Below are 23,429 nucleotides of genomic sequence, written 5' to 3' on the forward strand. Positions count from 1 at the left end.
GAGGAGCTGGAGGAAGTGTCTGGAGAGAGGGAAGTCTGGGCATCTTTGCTTAGACTGCTGCCCCCGCGACCCGGTCCCGGATAAGCGGAGGAAAATGGATGGATGGAAGAAAATACTGTCATCATAAGCTGCAGTTCGTCTTCCAACAGTCAAAACACAAGCATATTTTGGATAGTTATATGACTAAAATGGTTAAAGCCCTTGGAAACTCTATAACAATAAATATTAATATAAGCAACATCAATAATAAAGAAGTACCAATCTCGGTAACTCAGAGTTTGTAAAGAGAACCAAAGCCTCACCTGTTCTTGGCCCAGCTGGACTTGACTCTGCTTGATAATGTTTTCTTTCTCCAACAGCTCCTTCTGCTGGCGTTCAAAGTCCTCTTTGCCCTGTGAAGGAAGACGAGTGAGTGAGGAAGTGCATCCAAATGTGGTCGCATTCAAAGCCCAGGTTTGATCGACATTATTTACAGACACTCGCTGTGGTTTAAAGTCACTGAAAACACAGCAGTGAGAGTAGGTCAAGGGTCTTTAAAATCCCAATATACTGATGGACTGTACAAAATCGTACACAGTACTCTACATAGTAGCTGGGATAACCCACTCATTTACGACTAAATACTAAGCTTAGAAAATCTGTGTAGGAATCCAAGGTTTCCCACTGAAGCACTCACAGAGATGTGATCAGTTACATAATAAAGCCCCTATGACTTGAACATTTCTGACCTAACAGAACAACAACACTGGCTGCACCGATTCTCACCAGGATTGTCTAATTTTTACATAAATCAAAAACCAATTTTAAAGCTGCTATAATTACAATAAAATTCTACCAGTCAAGGCTTTAACGTGATGATCTTTGATGTCTAGACCAAGGATTTACCTGCAGATGTACATAGTCGTAGTCCTCCATCCAGCTCTTCACACACTTTTCACCGTTGTTCATGTTGTCTTTGTCCTGGCTGCATGGCACAGGGAAGGGCTTGGTCTGGCCCCCATAGTTATCATTATCTGAGGAGGGGGAGGTGAGCAGGTGGGTAATGTTCTCATCAGGTGTGCTCCCCATAGAGAAAGACCCATCCATGTGTGTCCGCCTGAACAGCAGCTCAGCGTTGCTGCCTATCGTGGAGGCCAGCTGCTTGGCATCATCTGGAACAGTCCTGGAGACCATGATGAAGCGGTCCAGGTCGTCGCTCTTATTGTGCTGCTTTCCAGAGGAGGCCAAGGCATTCAAAGCCCAGCTGCAGTTCTCCAGGACTTGGTAGATCTGCAGGAGGATCTGCTGCGCGTCCTCCAGTCGTCCCAGCTGCCGTCTTAGCTTACTGTGCAGGCTGGAGTCTGACAGAGACGTTGCGTTTGCTGTGGCTCCTCTACCAAACACAATGAAGTCCCCCAGAGTGGCTCGGACCCTGTCTAGCACTGTACGGACGTCATTAGCATGGTGCTCCATGAAGGGAAAAGTCCTCCAGTGAGGGGATGCTGCCATTGAATGTAAAGCCCCAACTGAGGCCTCCACTGCCTGCTGCAGGCGGTACAACCTCTGGACAGCAGTGTCTACATCCAGAGTGAGGCGACCCTCAGAGCTGGATCCCGTGGAGGATGATGAGGTGGACATACTGCTGCGTGTGCTGCCGGTACTGGAGATAGATAAACGGTTCACACCGTCAGTCACATCTGCTACTGCTCGAGCATCCTGAGCAGGGATGTCATAGATGCCTTTGCTTCCGTCCCTGTCAGCAGGCGAGATTCTGTGCTGAGAGGGCTGCATGCCTCGAGGGATGTCATATATGTCCCTCTGAGACCCTGCCCCTGAATGAAGGGCGGGCGGAGGCACATCGTAAATGCCTTCATTGACGTTGGTATTTGGGTGTTGTCGATGGGCAGGAGGTTCTGCACTGGGCAGGAAATCATAATGTGACTGGGGGCTCTGTGCGGGCTTAGAGAGGGTGGGTGGTGGTACGTCGTAGATGCCTTCCTGCTTGTGTTTGAGAGGCTGCGGAAAGTCGTAGTTTCCCTCCTGGAGGGCGGGGCTGGTCCTGCAGGGAGGCACCGAGTAGACCTGTGGGAGAGGACAGTCATTAAGGTTATTACCAGCGTGATTTCTGAACCATGCAGCACAATCAGTGTGTCCACCTGAACCCATATCAGATCATGATAATCAATGTGATCATTAATCTAGGTTTATATCAAACATCAACAGACCATCTTTCCCCATACATCAGAACCATAATGTACTTAAGTAACCGCATTACTCAGAGAAACCAGGTTTCACAGGTAATCAGAGGATGTGTTTAGATGCTTTTTGTTAATATGCACATCTGTGTATACATGCAACAGCTCAGTAAACTGATCTCTGCCTAGGATACTGTCTTAGTTTCAGATTTTGAATTTAAATATTTTAGATACAAGAACATGTTGCTATGTGTAATGATACCTTTAATCCAGTTTTTCTTCTGTTACTTTTCAACATGTGCACACTGTAAAAAGTTAATTTAAAAACCTGGCTTCCTACATAGATGCCAAGAAATCTGCAATCCCCAGGAAAAAAATCTAGCTGAGAAATCAGGTTTCTCTAATCTCCCTACCCTCATTACAGAAGCTGGGTTTTCGTTTACATGACATTTAAGGAATCAGCCTACTGGAAACAGTTGACTCTAACCCATTAAGTGGATTTAAACACATTGAATGTCGGCTACAGTTTGTACAGCAGGAGTACAGTCAGAGACTGTACATGAAAAACTGTTTCTGGCTTGTGTAGACACTATTTTTGAAACCTCAAAGCTTCTGCCTTTTTTATTCCTTCCTCTAATGCAGCATCTGAGCACAACAAAGCTTCAACCTCACATTATCTTGTCAGAGCAGTGTGTGTGTCCTGATGGCACAGAGCATGAAGGGAGCGCAGTGAGGTGAAGAAAATGGTGGCCTGTAAGTGATTTCCATCAGCCTTTAAATGCACTCTTTACAGCTAGACAGGCTTACCCAAACTATAATTAGGAATGATGCAAATAATGGGTCCTGGCATATTTCAGGTTATTACAAACAAACTGATGGCTCTCTGCCCGGTCGGATCTGGAAGCCTGGTGAAATCTTAGAGGGCCTGGAAAGAAAAGAGTTATGTCCTTGCCTTTTTTCCCTGCTGGAGAGTTCAGACACAGAACCGTACTCATGGAGTTTTGGTTAAAGTCTACTGGCAGACAAAGCTGTCATTTAGTGCAGCTGCAAGAATGTTATTAATATGACATTTGACATTTTATTCATTTATTGCAGACAATTAAGAGAAATACTAGGAACTGTATCAATGAATATAAAACATTTTCCGGACATACCCGGCTACCACTTCCTTAATTCAACTATATTTGACTGTGTATGAATGATGTGTCCTTTCATTGTGGTGGGACTGGATGTTCAAATGTTCTCTTACCTCTTGTAATGATGGAGGTATGTCATAAACACCTTGTGTCCTGAGGTCCATTTGAGATGGGGGAACGTCATAGACTCCCTGGTTTCTAGCAGCGCCGTGCTGACCAGGAAACGTCTGACTAGGTGGAGTATCATACACCTGAAATATGAAAGTACTGTAATGTAAACACCAAGCAAGGAGTAAAAGTATTAGTTATGATCACAAAGACCTAATGTATTCTTTAAAAAATGGGATGATTTCATGTGATTAGGGATGTAACGATATCAAAAACCCAAGGTACTCTATTGCCATGATTACATTTCCACAATATATTTATCACGATATTAAAACATTAAGAAATATATGAAAAATGTCACTTACTAAATAATAAATCAGCGGCTTTTGTATAATGTAATGTGTAAAAGACAACACACCCTAGAGAGGTTTAACTTTCTCTGTATGGCAGTCGTGCCGACCTGTATCCCCCGACCACCAGGGGCAGTAGTGAGTACACTCTGAACTACACTAGGACAAGGCCCATAAAGGTGAGTTTTGTGCTATACTGGAGGTGTTTTTCAAGCACCATGGATTATTTTATCAAGCGAAAATACGTAAGGGTGGTTACTAATTGGCTTATTTTGCGTATGTGCTTCCGGTTTGTTTGCTTATCTCCAGTAAACTGTTGTACACGCATGTTTCTGTGAGATGCATCCAGTTAGTATTGCCTTCCTTCTGCAGTTATTTGAAAGTTGTTAATATGTTAATCAGTTTCCTTTCCGCCAGTGTCATTTCTTAAGATTGAGTGACAAGTACGGAGGTACTTCTGTATTTGCCTAAAACACTCCTTAATGTCGCTACATTTTCCTAAAATAAACAAAAATTGCTTTTGCAGATTGAAAGACCAAGTAAGTTCAAAGTTGTAGCTTCAGAGATATTTTTTTATTTGCAGGCAGCCATTGGCTTCCATCAGTTTTAGTATGAAAATCCATCATTCAGCAGACTCTTTAAACTTGTTCTAGCTGTGTAATTTATCACAGCAAACCACAAGTCTGCATTAATTTGTCTATAATGCAACTCTGACAAAATGAGGTTTGTTGTGATGGATTATACAACTCAAGTTTCAAAAATCTAATAAACTAGTTTTCAATTCTGGAAACCAGTGGATGCTTGAAAAGGTGGGCATGTGCATTAAATTGACTAAAACAGCACCATGTTTGTTTAGCTCAGACTCATAAAATCACAAGTATAGTGTAGTAAAATTAAGACAAATATTGCTTTTAGCACTTTTCATGGAAGATTCTGACATGGACGTTTCACTTTCTTTTGAATTTCCTTTATTAAATTTATGCTTAGCTGCTACTTTGGGAGATTTTCTAACATTTTTAAATGCAATGCCCCTTTGAATCAGTTACTCATCTTATTATATTTGCACTAGGTTCAAGGTCAAAGTGTTTTTGTCATAGGCACAGTTAGGAAACGTGTTTCCCTGTACAATGAAATGCTTACTTTGCCGTCCACATGAATGCCACATAATACAAGTGAAATATAAAGGCGATGAGCAATAACACAAATCTAAATAGGCAGTAACACAAATCTGGAATGTATTATTAGCTTTTTTAAGTAGACGGAAAAGGTCATACAGGCTGTGGGAACATGAGATACCTACCCCCTGTGATCTGCTGGGTGGGATGTCATAAAGGTCTTGCTGGTTGTGCTGGCCTGGGCTGTAGGTGTAGGACTGTCCCACTCTGGTCGGGGTCACCACCTGTCCGATCACAGCAAGGGGAGAAACAATCAGAACTGTTGTCTAAAAAAAAAAGGACACCAGGACAACGACAGACACGGACTCAGAAACACAAACATCCCTCCTCCCAGCACCCAGCTCTCTGTAATGGGTGGCAGGCTCATTTACGTTCCCAGTCCTCAGATGACCTGAGGACAAAAGTGACTACAGTGGGCAACAGAGATGACTCAACATCCTCCCTGCTTCAGGATATTTGTAAAGAACCCAGGCAGTCTTAATTTTCACACCTGAATTCAGTTATTTTTACTCATATTTTAGTCTTTGATTTTTGTCTTAGCCAACAAAAACTAAATAAATTTGTCTAACTTTTGTCATTTTAAAAAATTGTTTATATTTTCTAAACATTTTGGAGCTACAGCTGGTCCCATTGTTGTTGTTGAGGTGTTGTTTTCGTCTTTTGTGAGGTGTGTGGAAAACATTTATTTGTTCACACAAATAAATAATAAACTTTTAAATATCTTTAAAACGGCACCGAGATAATTTAGTAGCAGAGGAGGACCCCCGCCACCGCCCTGATCCATCTCAGAGATCTTTTTTACATTTCAACCAAGGGCCCAGTACTTTAGCTCAACTAGTAAAACCAAGTAAAACATAAAACTGTGGTTCAGTTTTAGTCATAAAATGAACAAAAGAAAAACTTCAGCGCCTTGTGAAAATAGGAATAATCCTAACCCATTTTCCTTTGTGAGCACAACCTTCATCTAAAGAGATGATGGTTTTATGATTTAACATTGTACTGGAGAAGATGTTTTATCGTTGTGCTGATTGGATTGTGAATCTTTAAATATGGAACTCTCCGAACCTGGAGAAGTAATCATTGGGTCACTGGGACTGAGGAGCGACCCTCTTAAACCCAGGGATTTTGAGCTGTAGGATTTAATACACCTTTAAAATATGCTGCACTGTGGTGCAGACAGGCTACAGAGTAATGGTGCAATTAACTACTTGTAAAAAAACAAACAAAAAAAGCCTAATTCTGCTTGCTTTTTCTATGTCTGTGGCTTTTTTGAGCCTGTTAATTTGTTTTTATCACATTTTCCCATCAGTGCTAATCAGGCTTTCCACACCTTATCCCACTGTTTCCATCCTCTTCTCTACCCCCAATGTCTTGTTTACCCTAAAAGCAGAGCTGTGGACCTCCTTGCTGCATTGGACAGACAAAGGAATGCTGGGAATGTCCTTCCTCTGCTGCCCCCATGCACCACTATCAGCACACTGGAACGAGCAGGGTTCATTAACAGGGCTTGAAAATAAGAACCATAAGCATGGCTTCCTGGCAGAGGGGAAAGTCTCCTGGGAGGCAGAAGACTAGTCCCAGTATCCAGTCATGAGTCGCTGCATTGCCGAGGTAATCGGCGTCTTTGGAGCTTACCTCAGTATTGGATTAATGTTTGTGAGGAGGGAGTAAAATGGGGCAGGAGGAAAGGGTTTGTAAAAGAGATTTATGAAAAAAGGTAACAGAGGTGGAATGAGGGGAAAGTGAGAGGAACGGAAAATGAGAGTACGTCGCCTAGTATGGAAAGGAATGCCATTCATCTGAGCTGGAGTCTGACTAACAGTAGTCCATATGGTTCTCGTAAGTTCGATTCGAACAAGCCTGCAGTGATTTAAGGTGTTCATTGTTGGCATTCCTATGCGTGCATACATCATCCCAACAGGGCCTGTGGGGGTCAGGGCTGAAACATACACCGTGGACTTTAGGTGTGTCAACTCCAGCTCTGAAATAAACAGAGAAATAAATAGCCTAGCTGCTTTTAGCTCGTCACGCACTCTTGGTCAAGCGCTTCAGGCTGTAAAAACCTATAAAAAGACATTCCATCTACTTTATAGTATATACAGCCCTGTCAGAGCAAACCACACATTGTCATTTGTTGTTCTGCTTCCTTGTACGCTGTATGAACACCCCTAATCGACAACACATGTTCAACCTACTGATATTATAGTGTCTGAAAACCTCAAACAAAACTGACAGTGTTACTTGGAAAAGTTAATAATTTTATAACTCCTGTATTTGTTGTCTTACTATGTATACTTTGCAGGGGTTGAGGATGTAAAAAGGAAGCAGAATATTTCTGTGGAGTCCATAAAAATAGCTGTAGACTAGAACTTGAGTTCTGTTTATTGAGTCTTAACTGTCACCATCAAAAATATGCCGAATTAACTATTATTGGTTTTTGTTTGCAGTGTACGATGGATGTACAGACAACTGGATTACTTTGGAACCGAATAAAACAATCATTCTCAAGCAAGTTCTGTTTTTTTCTATGATTTCAAAGCATATTTATGACTTTATTCATGACGGACATTGGAGATAATGATATTCTAAGTTGCACTGAATGTCTGTGTGTTGAGACGTGGCCGATTGAGAAGGAGTGTAATGTTTGAAACAAACTGCAGCAGTTGGCGCTAACTGTCTATTTGTTTTAATTGACTCCATGCTGGTACCCCACTCATCAGCGTGAATGTAAGCTGCACTCGGCTGTAGCTTTATTAGTATGGCTTACAGCTGCACTACTAACTTTTGTGTATTTTGTTTTTATTGTCTGCAAAATAAAGACGTGTTGGGGATTAAAACCAGTGCTGTTAAAGGCTCCCAGAGCATGTGGTTGGACACAGCAGACAGGCAGCTTAGCCTTTCACTACATAACAACAAAGAGAAGCTCTGGAAAAGGTCACTTAGCCCAGCTCCTGTCCCTGTGGGTTGAGCCTGTGTGTTCTGCGATAAGTGGATGTCTGGGCTCATCTACAACATGCAGATGGCAGTGAGATATCTGTCAAAGACCTCGGTGACCTTTTCCACAGGTACATGTCATTGCTTTGAGTAGTACTCTGGGCCACCACAGTGGCTCCACTCAGCCGCTGCCAGATGCACACTGCTCATTTATTTGCTATCTCCACCCTCTGTTTACCCAGCAGGCTGTTGCTCCAAAGCGGCTCGGCACTGCTATAATTGCTGCAGGCTAAATATTTACAGCGTCTGATGAAGTTGGCACTTGCATGGCAGCAGTGGCAGCCCTTTCAGAGAGCGATGACATCATAAAGAGCTAGGGTGACTAAGCAAACATTTGTTCATACCCAGGTGATAGGCTCTTAGGATTCCTTCATGGAGGAGGCAGAGCAAACTGAGTGACTAAAGAGGGATCAGGGTTAAACTAGTGCCCTGAGGAGCCAAATAGAAGCCTTGTTAACACTCCTACACTTTATGCTGAGTGATTTGCGGTTCTTTCAGCAATACTGTGTTTACTCAGCATCCTGACAGGCTCAGGTTTTGGCAGGTAGGACTTTACAGTTTTACTTCATAGTAATTTGAGAGGTGTTGTCATAATGACAACAACCCCCTCATGAGCTTGTTGTTAGATCTAATGCCCTGATGGACAGCTTGTTGTGTCCGTGCCGCAGGTGTGGGTGACAAATCAATCACCAGAATTATATCAAGACAATGTGATCTGTTGTTCAGATGTGACTCTGAGCAAATTGTAATTGAAATATAACACAATTAGTGAGTGATATTTTTGTATTTTAAGCCATGCATAAAAGTAGAGCTGAAACGTTTTAGCCAGTGCATCCATTAGAATGGTTCATTTCTAAATGATTGCCTGAGGGTCAATTACGGCTCCTGTGTGTGGCAAGATTTCACAGGAAGTCATCATTTCACACCTTTTCATTGGTTAAATACACACTGGCACAAACCATTTACCCCTGACTAATGTTCTGCCGACACAAATCAACAACCCTAAGGAGGCTTTTCAGTGAAGCTCTGGTTATAAAAGATGTGACAATGACCCCGCCGACATCAGTGGCAACTGCATGCTATTGAATTTCAACCATCCATCTCTTTATTCACACCCCCTCATCATCTTTCTTGTACTCTTATCCATCTGTCTGGATGTTGACAAAATCAGCCTCCACCTGTTTCCTCCTCTAGCTCTGTCAGCACAGCACCGTAGGTTCACCTTTAAATGAGGTTCACCCAAGGGAGCAGGGAAAATGAAATGTGAAGCACCAGCTGTTCCAAACTAAACATGCAATCAGTCATACTGCATGCTAGGTATACTTTTTTTTTAAATGTGACTGCATCTCCTAAATGTAGGGTGTGTTTCTGTTTTGCTGAATCACAGCAGAAAGATGTCTTGCATTGTTGTGGGCTGTTCTTCTCGCTCAGAGCTGCTCGATAATGTTCCCCTCTGCCACCAAGAGCTGCACCGGCCTATTAAAATGCCAAATTAATTAATGCGGGTAATTAAGTCTTGAATCCTGCAAGGCCTTTAGCTGTCTCCATAACACATCCAAGAGGCTAAACCCAAACAGACAGCAGCCCTAATGAGGCGCATTAAAAGAGAGCACACTGATTTTAGCACTAATAAGGAACCATGTTCATCCTCCCTGATCAAAGCAGATTCTTAATCCAGTGGCTTTATCTGAAGAGAGGTAACATTAAAAGATGTCTGACATTCTGTGCATAGGTTCTACAAAAACAATAGCATGAGACAGTTGCTAAGGAAAAAAGGGGATAATGAGAAATGTCTGGAAAGACTCTCTAAAGGGGGTCCGACTTAGTTTGTACGATGCACGGAAATCAAAAGTGTTTATGCCTGATGGAGTGGGCTCGAAATTCAGTTGTCATGGAGACGAGTACAGTATGTCATCGTTTAAAAGCGTGGATAATGGGGCATATTTCCAGACTCTCTTCAGGAAGACATTCATAGTGTTGCCTTCAGCTGTTCGTACGAAAAGTGCCACAAATAACTGTGTAACAAATGAAAACTAAAATTTCCGATATGCGGTTGTGTGCCTCCGCCAACCAGTCAAATTCATGGGAATGGGACAGATGTGAGGTCACTGACCACCAAAATCTAATCAGTTAATTCCTGTTGAAGTGAGCTCTTCTGTCAAATTTGAAGAAATTTCCTCAAGGCTTTCCTGAAATGAAGAATTCACAAGAATGGGCTGGACTTACAGACGGATGGACAGAAAATTCAAAAACATAATTGTCATGGGTTCTGCAATTGTTTCCACTGCAGTGTGCCCTCTTTGGAGCTGCATTCTTTGGTAAACTTCGGCACCCCTCAGGAGGTCGCACTAAAATCAAGTTCCAGGAACATGAAGGGGGAGGGGGTGCACGCACGCAGAGCAGTTGCCCATGATTGGTTAAATGTCTGTTGTGTGTCTACACATCTCAAGCTGCAAGTCTGTGTTCTGCTTGTTCAACAGCTGTTTGATAAACTGCTCATACAGTCTCTGTTACTGGCTGATTGTTGCACTATGGAGCAGTGCTTTAAATCATCTCTTCTCCCTCTGCTCAGCTGACTGCATGTGTGAGAGGAGAGCAGTCCCTCTCTCCTCTAGACAGAGACCGACAGAGACAAAATGGCAGTGGAAAAACAAAGCAAGATGGTCTGCACCAATCTGGGAGGCTATGCGAGGAGAAGTACAGGATATACCAGTTGCTAGGTTCCGATAGTGGAAACGCAGCAATAGATAGTGATGCTTTGAGCTAAATGCTAATGCTAGCATGGCTACCATTACAATGTTATTATGTTGATTTTTACCAGGTTTAATGTTTGCATGTTCACAACATTATGGTAGTGTGTTAACATTTACTAATTGCTACCAAACTTAAAATAATGGGGTTGTAAACTTTGGCCTGATAGCTGCACATTCTGTGGGGAACATTAACATTAATATCTCAACCAAATTTCATGACAATAGCTGTTGATACATTTCTCTCAATGCCACAAATGTCAGGTAACCTCCTGGTGGCACACGAGCAAACATCAGAGGACTAACAGTGTCAGTGAGAATCATCCCCTGGGAACCATGAATTTCTGTATACAATTTGTAGCAATTTCTGTATATAATTATTGAGATGTTTCCCTCTGAATCAAAAGTGGTGGCCTGAACATCGGACTAAAAATCCCCTTATGATTCAGCTTTTAAATGTAAATAGTCTATTCCTCCTTCTTTTAATTGAAATTAAATATCTTTGGGTTTTAGATGGTTATCTTGGATTAAATAAAAGTTTGAATATGTCAACCCTAAAGTCATGCATGGCTAAAAATGTTAAGCATTTCCGTTCTTCTCTCATCCTACGCCTGATCCATTATCACATTCTCAAACTTTCAAGGGGAGAAAGTGCTCTCAGTATGCGAACCACAGCGCAGATTAGTTTTCGGTACAACTGATTTATGGCCTTGCCCTCTCAGTCAAATATCACAGGCCAGCAATTCATCACAACAGCGACAATGGCGAGCAGACGTGTCTGAAGGAGCTGTCCTGCTTCAGGAAGAAATAACTCACTTATCTGGGCTGCGACAGTCATGTGCATGACTAGGCAGAGAAAATATGGCTGAGGCGAACAAACGACATTTATTACACACAAACTGGTTACTTTCAAAAGGGCTTATTCAAGGTAGATGAGACAACCTCGTAGCCTATAAACAGTTAGCAGAGCACTTCCTTGACTTGTGTGGGAGTTTATTAATCCTTTTGTTGTGCCCAAATTTCTTTATGGCACCACTGAGCAGATTGTATCTGTGGGTATGACACAGTGAATGGAGGAAATATCCATACAAGGAGCAGACCTCATGGAGGCGGGAAATGAAGAATGAAAGGGTCATCTGGTAGGAGTAGATAAGAAGCTCAGCAGAGATCTTTGAACTCTGAACCCAACCCATCTTTGAACAGTGTGACCTCAGTGCCTGAGTCAGAAGGGGAAGCACAGAAGAAATGATAGCACTGAGGAGAAAAAGACAGAGTCCAACAGACACACCTTTCAGAGCCGAAGGAGACAGAAAATCAAGAGCAGCAGGCTGAGATGAAAAACGGGCCTCTAGGAGCAGAATGATAAAAGGCAGTAGAAGGCTTCTCCTGGTCTCCATGTGTAGGCTTTTTGTGTGGCTGAGAGTTCCAAGCATCTGTCCCACATGGTTCCAGCTCAGAGGCCTTAGGGGGAGGGGGCTCCCAGGAGGGTCACCCAAGGACAAGCCTGCAGCATCAAACAAACAGCGGGAGAGGAAGAGAGCGCTAAACCTCAGTGTGCCTGATCCTGAGCCCCACACTGTATGAAGAAAAGACAGCCAATCTGGATCTGCACTGCAAACCCGAGGAAGCCTTCTGGAGGATATGTGCAATATGTGAAGCTGACAGGAGTGCATCCATGACTCTACAGGACACGCAGGAGCCTTGCTCTGCATGAGGGGATGCTTTAGAGCAATATGAGAGCAGCCTGCATCAGTTTTCATAATCATGTGGACGCCAGCGTGTGTTCACATGCACATTTGCACTTCACAACTAGTAAATGTATGTTGTCCTTCGAGTTGACATTTGCAGTAGTGCTCTACAAAGGCAAGCAGTAGAACAAAAGATCTGAGTTTTGTGTTTCGAAGAGGAAAGGCCAGGTTTTGGATTTCACGTAAAAAAACTACCTCCACAAATACTGTGATATAGTAACAGAGTTACAGAATGGTAGGAGCTCTGTGTTTGATCCCACCATATTTATCAATTTAAGTTAAGGAATAGCAGTCAACCTCATGGTTAATGTATGATTGGTTTTCAGCAAAACATACTTGCTGAAAATCCTTCCAGCTTCTCTCTATGAACCAACATAACATTTCCTGAAAGCATTTTTTTTTTTTACAGTCTTTTTATTTAACAGACAGGTACAACTGCTGAAAACTGCTCCACTTTGATAACCACACATTATAAGTATTATAAGGAAAGTTAAATTCCAAGACTTAATTTAATCTCTCAAATAGCATGATTACCGCACAGAGCCCACTCTCTTTAGAAGCCCGTTTAATTTTCCATGTTATCACCAATGCCTTTTTAATACCAGTCCACGGCTAAGCCTTGAGGCTTGTTAGTGAAAAAGATGTGTTGGCTGACGAGGCTTCTGTGTGCATTTGTGTGTGCAGGTTGATTGACAAGTCTCTCCTCTCAGCTCCCTCGCTCTGACTTTATCACAACCATTTCTGTGCACCTGAAGTTCTCCAAGCTTCCAGCGCCTGCTGCCTATTTAGCTTTGACGCACACCTTAGCTCATTTCTATGATGGCTGGATCTGATTTGTTGAAGAAAGAAATCATAAAACACCCTTAGGATAGCAAAAGCTCATCCAGCATATAATTACTATCTGTCTCCAGAAGGGATGAGCTGGTCAGAGGTGAAAAGAACTAGTTAAACAGGAGAATTTTCCCCTTGTGTTTCCATTATCATCGCAACACTTTCCTATAGAAATCTATCATATATGTGGCAGTTTTTGATTAGTCTAAATTGTCTGCACCTGATTCTACCTTCCTGTTTAACAGAGGTTTGACCGTGACTCCCAGTGAGCCTGCACACTGTGGCATTAGCTGAAACATTTATGTTTGTTATTCCTCAGTGTTGTAAATGGGTAAACACAGAGAAAACATATTTGTCCAGATGATTTCTGATCACAACACATGTGAAACTCAACAGGAACCTGGACGTCCTTCTGTGCTATAACAGGCTTTATTTTCTAGGACGGCTTGAGATGTTCTGCTTTAAATAATACACCATCCAGCCAACAGAACAGCAAATATACATGTTGGACATACTGCATATATATACGGTATATATGTATATGGATTTGTAAGTGACCCTGTTTGCAGAATTTAATATAGAAGAAACCTACTTTCAAGCAGCTGGGCTCTGCCAGAATCCAAAAACCAGCTCTGTGCTGTTTGCTTTTCCACAAGTTCTTCCCATATTTACTGCCCTTCTGTGGCTTAGACTGGCTCTACACACAGTGTGCCAATATACAAGTAAATCCAAATGGGAGCCCTGCACAAAAACACTACCCTGCTCTGTGGTAAACGCCAGGCCCGGCACACCCTGTCCACATTTCACGTTGCAGACCCACACACAGCCTCGCTGCTTTGTCTATGTGTGTGTCTGTGTGCACTGGTGAGAGTCGTGACAGCCTGGCAGGAGAACAGGTCACAGTGTAAATGCGTAAATGCCATGTCCTATCCATCTAATACCCACACTTGGCAGCAGAGTGTACACTCCTACCAGAGATGATGTTATGTTTCTAATCTGCTCTGTCTCCAGAGGTCACGGAACAGACCGGTCTCCATTTTCTCTCTTTATTCAGACTCATTGTATCCCCTTATTTTCCATCACTCTGTCATCATCCACTGCATCTGAGCAATATTACAGTAGTGTGTAGATCACTGTCACTGAGCACTTAGCCTTCTGCTAGACTATTTTCATGTTTTTTGTCCTAAACCTTCTTCGTTTTTTTGAGTATATAGTCACTAGTCTTTCCTAGCTGCAAAAATGAGGACACACTCATTCAGGAGATTTGATCATTAGCATAATCAGGAAGTGTTTAGGACTGAGTGTGAGTATGTGCATATCATTTACCATACAATTAAAGTGAATAAAGTAAAAAGAGAAATACAGGACTCAAATGATTTGTAGATTATCAAGCAAAATACTAGTCCACAGGTCCAAGTAATTGAACTGTCGGCTCTTTGTGGGGCATGACTCTCTATCTCAGGATTAAATGATAAAACTAATAGGTTCACTGAGAAATAAATTGGTTATTAGTTTCAGCCCTAGGGAAGTGTACTCTCAAGTCTCACCTTGCTTGGTGTATCAGCAGCTAGAGTACTCCTGGGTGGGACTTGGTAGACAGCCTGTCCTGGAGGAACCTGGTAGATGCTCTGTTGACTCTGCTGCTGTGGACTCTGGAGGGAAGGGGGCACCTGGTAGAGCCCCTGCGCCCCGGGGCCAGCCTTCTGCTGATAGCTCTGAGGGGACTGGGCAGCAGCAGTGGTGGCAGGCGGCTGCTGGGCCTCGAACATGGGTCCAATCAGCAGCTTCAGGCGGTTGCCAGGTGCAATGCCTTGGCGACCATGCAAGGAGCAGAGCCACCAGCCCTCCAGACCGCCAGTGTTCTGCTCAATGACGGTCAGGATGTCCCCTTTACGGAAGGCCAGCTCTTCAGGGGACTCTGGCACGTTGTCGTACAATGCTTTGGCCATCAGGTTCTGCAGAAAGAAAGATCAGAGATTTTTCAGGCACATTATTTGCTTTATCATGGCAGAAAATGCAGGTAGCAACAACTACTTTTACCTTCTGTCACACACTGTTTGCCAGGTTTGATATTTTGCTTATTTGCTCTCATACCGGGGTACCTGCATGTCTTGCTTGACAGTTGTTAGGAGGCTCTTTGACACCATGGATTCTCCCTGTGCTGTGTGAGTTTTCTCCAGCTTCCTCTCCCAGTCCACAAACATGCAGGTTAGATTAATTGGTGACTCTAACTCCCCATAGGTGTGGATGTGAATGGTTGTCTGTCTCTGTGTGTCAGTCCTGTGATAGACTGGCAACCTGCCTAGGGTGTGTTACTTCTCACCCACTGTTGGCTTGGACTGGCTTCAGCCAATCCCAGACCTTTAGCACTGTGGCAGTTTTAAAATGTTTGGATGAATGACATGTAGGTGAACTTCAAATTACCATGCTGCAGTGCCATTAGTCTGCAGCTCCACACCAGATGTCATTCTAACTAAATGTGAACTTGATGGGATTTTCTCAGCTTGAGCCTCGCTCCAGGGCACAGCTACCTAAAAGGCCAGGAAGGGTCGAGGGATAATGACTTAGAACCACAGATCTGAGAGATAGGAAAAGCCCTGGAGTGTGCCACTTCTGTGTTTGAGAGAGGCATTTAAGACTAATTGCCTTAATCTTTTCTCTTTAGTTTTTAGTCATCCAGGGAAGGAGTTAACCGTGCATGAATTCTCATTTTCAGCAGCTTGACTCTCACACAGCTCTAACTCCTGGGAGTTGCCCAGCACAACAACAGTTCTGTACTTTCAGCCAAGTAATCTTCATAAATATAACTGTGCCTTGCTCAAGGACACCTTAATGTGGCCAGTTTTCTCAGCTTGATTTTGATTTTTATAATGAAGAAGACACTAGGGAGGGACAGTAGATGCTCCCTATCTACAGAGTTATTCATTATTAAAGTTGGAGTAGCTTAACCTTATTGTTAATATATTTATTTGTTTACCATTAATACTATTTATCCTTTTTATATTTTATTCCAGTAGCATTTCATGTCTTAATTTAACTCACTTATGTAACTATTACACATTTAAAATAAACAAAAATCCTTTATATCTTCATGAACGTTTGCAACACAGTGAGCTGAATGTAATTCAGAAGAAATGAACTGAGTGGAGGAAAAAATTGGATTCCTAATCAGATGCACAATAATAAATCGCTTCAGGTGACTTCAAGCGTTCAAAGATGTAGATGCAGCTTCTCAAAGTAAATGTCACTCAGTTTCACTTACCTTTCTAGTACCTTTTTTTGGCCCATGTTATTAACACCTCCCTATGGGAAACAGGAAGCCCACATTGTGGCTGCTGCAGCTTTGAGGCTTTCTTGAACCGTCTGTGGCCTTCCTCTTTCCTACCCAGCCTGATTCAGGCAGTTCCCACGTTAAACTGTTTCTGCTTGTTATCTCTCTCTGTGGGCCAGGCCTCCCTGGATAATGTCTCACTTCACTGTCAGGACTATTAGTCAGCAACGCCTGTCGCCACAGTCACCCCCCTCGCCACCAACTAGCTGCTGTGGGTTTGATTGTGACCCCAGAGGTCACTTTGCCTAGTAGCAGCAGACCTAGAGGTTTGCTCAGCCTAATCATTTGATCAGGGCTGGGAGAAGCGTCCATGAGGAAACACGATGCTGATTACTGTGATTATACCACAGCTTTAATTAGAGACTGAATACATTTGTTCTGAGAAATGAGGGACTAGTTTAAAGCAGACACTGGGCCTCATGCAAGAACAGCTGGTCTGTGGAGTTTGATCAGATTCACCAAACTCTCTTAACTGCAAAACTTTGTTGTGAATCACTTGTTTCAGCCTTATGAGTGCCACCTGCTCATGAAGAGGTGTGTGTGTATACGATTTGACCATTAGCATTTTGCCGTGTTTGTGGTTTTGTTCACAAAAGCATCATCAAAGAGATGAGACTTGTCAACATGACTATAAGTCATGAAGACGGTGAACAAAAAAATACCACAGCCCACATGAGGCGATGTTTACTTGTGCAACAGAGGACGATCCTTTGCATAGAAACTCTGAGGCATCTGTGAGAGGCAGAGAATTTCCCTAAAAACTGTAGAAGAAATGTAAAAGTTGCTGTGCCAAATTATGGCAATAAGATCATAAACTTGAAAAAAAACTTTCAAGTAAGTTGGCTGCTTATTCACTTAATCATTAACTAATTTATCATTGCCCGAGTAATGTAAAATCAAGGCCATCACAACTTCACAGAGCAAATATCTTCTTTTGAACCAAAAGATGGGAGTCCCAAAAATCAGGAAGTAAAACCAATGTCAACATTTTTTAGCTAATATTAGTTGTTAAATGCTACAGCTGTTACAATACTGATCTTGAAGGCTGATTACTGCTAGCTTGAAAAGACTGCTCTCTGTAATCCTCACTGCCACCGCACATCAGAGTTTGTGCTGCAGCAAACATGAACACAGCATTTAATACAAAAAGTGCAGTATCATCTGCTGCGGTGAGTCTGGGCACCACATGGATCCCAAAAGACAACTGTTTGACACAGTTTCACACATTTGGCTCTCGTTCTCATTGTTGGTTAGTTTTCATTGGTGCTGAGCTTGTGGGTAGGTAAACATACAGGCAATAGAAAAGGATATTACTTTTATAGCACCAGTGAATAGTGAGTCACAGGTGGACTAAATTTCAAACATAATGGCTGAAATTATAAATCTGAAGGATCATGCACAACAGTAAACATACTGAACAAACAGGTCGTTAGCTGTAATGGCTAACAGCGACATGTAGCCCCTTTTGAAGTGATGCGGAGGGGGCAGACTCAACTCCTGTCATCGTGTTTTTGTTTGCTTCAGTCCGCCGCTCCACTGTAATTGGAGCAGGTGAAACTGACTATTAAACTGGTCGTCAGATCTCTGACATAAACACTGGTTAGTCACAATACAGTGACTCCATTACTCGCCATTGATCTTCCTATAAACACACATGTTTGCCATTTGTCCACGGGCGGGCAGGCAGGCAGGGAGGGCCCCTTCTGCTTCACCCACAGATGAGCGCGAGCTTCCAGAGAAATAAGAGGCGTTCTGCTGCTTCCTAATGTAAATATGAAGTGTTTCTTGTCTTGACCTCAAAGCTTAATGAAAAAACACAGGGCAGCAGGTTTATAGAGCGGCTTTGACAGTAAAAACAACAACAAAATAAATACAATATTGGATACAAAATTTTCAGTCTTGTACTTTTACCTCTTTTTCTTTTTTGTTCAACTTGATCAGATTTTACCTTATTTTAACCTAATGAAGTTTGTTCTTTATTTAAATAAAGGTTTTTCCATTTGTTTATTAATTTGTTGACTACGGAAGAGTATTAGGGCCACTGCATAATTTTTTTTTTTAATTCTGACTTTATTCTCAGAATTCTGCCTTTATTAATTCTGACTTTATTCTCAGAATTCTGACTTTATTCTCAGTATTCTGAGTTTAAAGTCAGCCTTGGTCAACGTTCACCATAAACAGCAACGTAAAGCAGGGATGTGAAATCAAACCCTACAGAAAAAGAAATTATATTATGTGAAATAAATGCTTTTATGCAGGTTTCTGTTCGATTTTCATTTTGATGCTGGACAATTAACTGTCTGCAGTGACTAAAGAAGCAGAAAGGCAGATGTCCTCAGCAACAAAACTGCCCTTAAACATGCTTTGGGAAGTAAAGGGGAAATGAAATTGGCCCCAAATGTTCTTTCCTTCTCACACTTCTTTCCTTCTCAGAATTCTGAGTTTAAAGTCAGAATTCTGAGAAGGAAAGAAGTGTGAGAATTCAGAGAATAAAGTCTGAATTAAAAAAAAAAATTATGCAGTGGCCCTAATTAAAAAAAATGTATGCAGTGGCCCTAATACTCTTCCGTAGTTGACTAATGTGATGCACTTGTAAATACATTTTTTATGAAAACACACAAGATGCTCCAAAATATTGTCACAGTAACTGAGCAGTAAGCTGCACTGCTACCTTAACAGATTTGGGCATAATTATAAAAAAAGGATTAGTTCCTAAATTGTAGCTTCTATTTCTCACCTAAAAGAGGCTTCCTCACAGCTTCCTATGTCTTTATCATTAGAAAACTGAGCTGTTCAGAGTTGCACCTGGAGCATGACACGCAGCCTGAAGACCCAGTCGTCTGAACTCCTCCACTCTGAGTCCCTCTCTGTGGTTCACACACCTCTATATCTTTTTCCAGCAGTGTCTCCCCTGAACATAAACATTACAAATGCACTCTCATTTGTATGAATGTGCTGACCAGGCGAAACATTTTAAAAGACACCCTTATGTAACTTCACTGCCTGCTGAAAAAGTCCCCACCTTTGCTTTCAGTAAGAGCCCTCTGTATGGTTTTGGCTTTGCCTCTCTGGGGCACACATCAATCTGATAATAATAACAAAGGGGGCTTTGACTAAACATGTTCACAAATACTCAAATTTCCCTGCTACTGTGGCAGAAAACACAACCACACCACGTAGATGAAACTTGCATCCCCACAGCAAAGGGAGCAGTCCTGCTTTGAAGGAGACAAGGATGTTTTCAACCCAAACAAACACAACCTGCTCTCAAAAAAATGGTATGCTCCGACTGTGAGACCATCACGCAGTACCCCAGCAGTGTGAAAATTAGGGCCATACCACTGCAACACATGTCCCGGGGTGGTTCATACATACTCATTTGGCCTCATTTTACATGGTTAAATATAGAAAATAATTATAGTAATGATGATAATGAGAACCTGATGACTTTTCCTCAGAGTGCATCCTACTGCGGGTGAGAGCCAGTTCAAATAAATGGGCCGTGTGAAGGGTTCTGGGTAGGAAGGGCTCATGGGAAATGGTTTAGAGCTCAGAGTGCATGGTAATTTCTTCATTTGGACAGTTTTCAGGAAGGCTGATCCTCTGATTACAGACTGTTCATAAGCCAGTGGCCATTTATTCCTATACACTGCCTGGCCACTTTGTTAGGGACACCTGTACAATTGTATGCACTTCAATGCAACACTTCCTTCCAACTCACCTTAACATCCTAATGTGTTTTCATTCCAGCACAAATACCAAGACACAGCATGCCAAGCCCCTCCAAACTGAAAGAAAAAGTGTGATTCTTGCCTCATAAGAAGACTACTTTATTGCCAGAGTAAGTATGACACCCACCATTTGTGATTCACAAGCTGCAGAAGTGAAAAAAACTTCACACCCTGAAACACTGACAGTATGGCAACAGGATATGATGTGCAGTGTTGCATCTAACCACACTGCAAGCTGTGACAAACCACTGATGTGCAAAACATCTCAGTATGAGAGATATTTGTTTAGTCAGTGAAGGTGCATGACTAGAACTGTGTCATATTCTTGGAGTTTCCCTGAAAACAAAACCTGTAGATTTTATGATAGGAATCAAACCTCGACACTTGTTCACTGTTCCTCTGTGGCTGTTTGTGCTAAGACAAAGGAAGGTCAGATATTACAGTGAGAATTTGCTGTTCCCTTGTCTTACATTAGAATAAACTGATGCTTAAATGAAATTAAGTGATTTGTTGGCATTGCATAGGGCTTTCTAGGTTTTATAGACCAAATAATGAATTTCATTATGCAATATATAACCAGCAGATAATGCAGCCCTAATGTGAAGAAGAAATTATCTACTGTATATGTTCATATTAAGGGCCTTGTCACACCAGAAAGTCTTCCAAAATATGTATTAGCTCTCTATATATTTTAGAAGTGACTGTGGCATTGGCAGTGTTGCCAGACTGGGGGGCTTTGCATACTGTAAGAGGTGAAAGGGACAGGTGCATGCAGGTGTTCTAAAACAAAAGTAGTTTGCTCTGTTTATCAGCATGATTGGCAACTGCAGCAGTGACGCACAGCTCGCGGAGGCATTTGAGATAGGCAACTATAAAACCCTTAGCACCTGAATCATAACTCAGTTAAACATTATAGACTCCCTAGTCCATTCTGAATGTGGACTTTGCAGTTACACTAAATCAGCTTCAAGTAAAGACCATGAGGAAATGCAATGTGGAAGAGACACGACTGCAGCAGAGTCAGCCACAGGAAGTGATTTGAGTAACTTCTTGGGTAAAATGAGTGTTCTTGTGCAGCTCCTCCTCACTCTTTCTATTCATCACAGTCCTTTTAATTTCTTACTGTCACATAAACCACAAGGTCACTTTACGTACATCACCCTCCTACTTAGCCTGCAGCGTTTCCTGCAGAACCCAAAAGAGATCCAGGCTACAGTCGACCTACTGTAATCATTTACCATCTTGGACTCCCCAGCTCTGAAAGTTGAATGCCAAGCACAACCTATAATTATATGCCAAAGCCACACTGGAGACATTCTCTAAAAGTGTATTGAATTCTGTGAACTAGAAAAGCTGTTGGGGAAACATCGTGCAATGCTGCCTCTCATTCTGTGCCAAGTCACTCCAGGACTGTGTGACTAGTGTGAAGCAGGAGGAAGAGAAACTGTCCCTCGAAATGAAGACTCATAACAGCAAGAATCCACACTGCTGAATGTCTGTGAGCAAGGGAGTGAATTCCTGCAAGCTGTAAAGGCTTTGTTTGCTTCCTGACACTGAACTTTGACATCATACATCAGCTTTTGTGAGGACATGCGTGTGTGCCCGCCAAGACCTTCTGCGCATACAACAACAAGCCCTGGTTCACAGTAAAACTCAAGCAGCTTCGTCGTGCCAAAGAGGAGGCCTACAGATGTGGGGACAGGATCCTGTACAGGCAGGCCAGGAACACACTGACAAGGGAGATCAGAATAGCAAAGAGGGGCTGCTCTGAAAAGCTGTAAAATCCAGTTTTCAGCCAACAACCCCTCGTCCGTGTGGAGAAGTCTGAAAAACATCAGTGGCTACAGGAAACAATCCTCCTCTGCTGTGGAAAACCATCAACTGGCCTATAACATGCATGTTTTACTGGAGATTTGAGAATCACTCTGATGAACACTTAACCCATGACTGTATAACAGGACAACCTGCCTCAATTTACAATTTACTGCACCTAAAGAGTTTGAAAAAACATCTGCAACACAAAAACAACAGTGTGGATGGTGTTCATGGGGCCCCAGCCAGTAAGCGCTCAGCTTTGACAGAGTAGACATGAGGATTATGTCCAAGCGTGGAACCGATGCCAAACAAGAATCCATGAGTGCATCGTGGTAACCCCCAGACACGAACGCTAATCCCTCCAGGGAGCATTAGCCGAAATGTGAAATATGTTTCATGGTATCTCTGCAGGGCCACGCTGAATGGTTTTACATCTAGGAATAGCCAATGAGATGGAGATTCACTCCAGTGTCCCCATGATTTCATGCTTTGCAAAGATGTCACAGACACAAAAGGACAAACAACTGAGGCTGCCATCTTCTCCCTTTGAAACATGAAGGCTATCTGAGATTTTTTTTTTTTAATTAGAGGGAAAGAATGCCCCATTTAACACTACTGAAAACAGCCACTGATGAGCTTTTAGATTTCTTTATTTTGAGTGGTTAAGAGACTGACTAAGTGATTAGAGCTGCAACCAATGATTATTTTCATTAGCAATTCCTTTGCTGGGTATTGGTTTGATGAACTGATTTATCATTTTGTTGAAAAAATATCAAAAAACTGTGAAAAAGTTCCCATAGTCCAAGGTTTCATCAAATGTTTTGTGTTGTCTGACAAACAGTCCACAACTCAAAGAATATTCAAGTTACAGAACCTGTTAATCTTGACATCTGAAGAGCTGGAAACACAGAATACTTGGAAACCAGGAAATGACCTGTTTGTTGTTGTAGCTCTTCCTGTGACATCATATAGGTTCAACGGTAAATGTGATTTTTGTATCTTTTTTACTTTTACAACAATCACATGAACAAATCCTTCATAGAAAAAGGACACAGCCTAAAAAAAACTCACTAAACAATGTTGTTGTCACTCTATTTGTGAGGTAGGATTGTTCATTAATAAATGATATTAGAAATCAAATTTTACCACACTTATATAGAGACAATTTCACAATTCAGTTAAGTAACTAATGAGTCATTATTAGTGAATTTGCAGATCATATTCTCAGTTATTTAGTGGATAAAATGTCATAATTTCACAAATCCCAAGTTGGAGTCTTCAGATTC

General features: G+C 42.1%; 1 protein-coding gene across 1 annotated transcript in view; it reads right to left on the bottom strand.

The window, feature by feature from the left end:
• The window catches only part of nedd9 (neural precursor cell expressed, developmentally down-regulated 9), a 32,304-nt gene that overhangs the window by 4,087 nt on the left and 4,788 nt on the right, over window positions 1-23,429 (bottom strand). Inside the window, exons 2-6 of the mRNA XM_020597693.1 lie at window positions 14,814-15,221; window positions 5,069-5,167; window positions 3,424-3,561; window positions 886-2,061; window positions 303-392 (exon numbers count right to left, since the gene is read on the bottom strand). Of these exons, the coding sequence (XP_020453349.1) occupies window positions 303-392; window positions 886-2,061; window positions 3,424-3,561; window positions 5,069-5,167; window positions 14,814-15,221 (1,911 nt within the window). The remainder of the gene's footprint in view (window positions 1-302; window positions 393-885; window positions 2,062-3,423; window positions 3,562-5,068; window positions 5,168-14,813; window positions 15,222-23,429) is intronic.

The sequence above is a fragment of the Monopterus albus genome, unplaced genomic scaffold (assembly GCF_001952655.1).
Source record: "Monopterus albus unplaced genomic scaffold, M_albus_1.0 scaffold34.1, whole genome shotgun sequence".
In the NCBI taxonomy this organism is placed as follows: domain Eukaryota; kingdom Metazoa; phylum Chordata; class Actinopteri; order Synbranchiformes; family Synbranchidae; genus Monopterus; species Monopterus albus.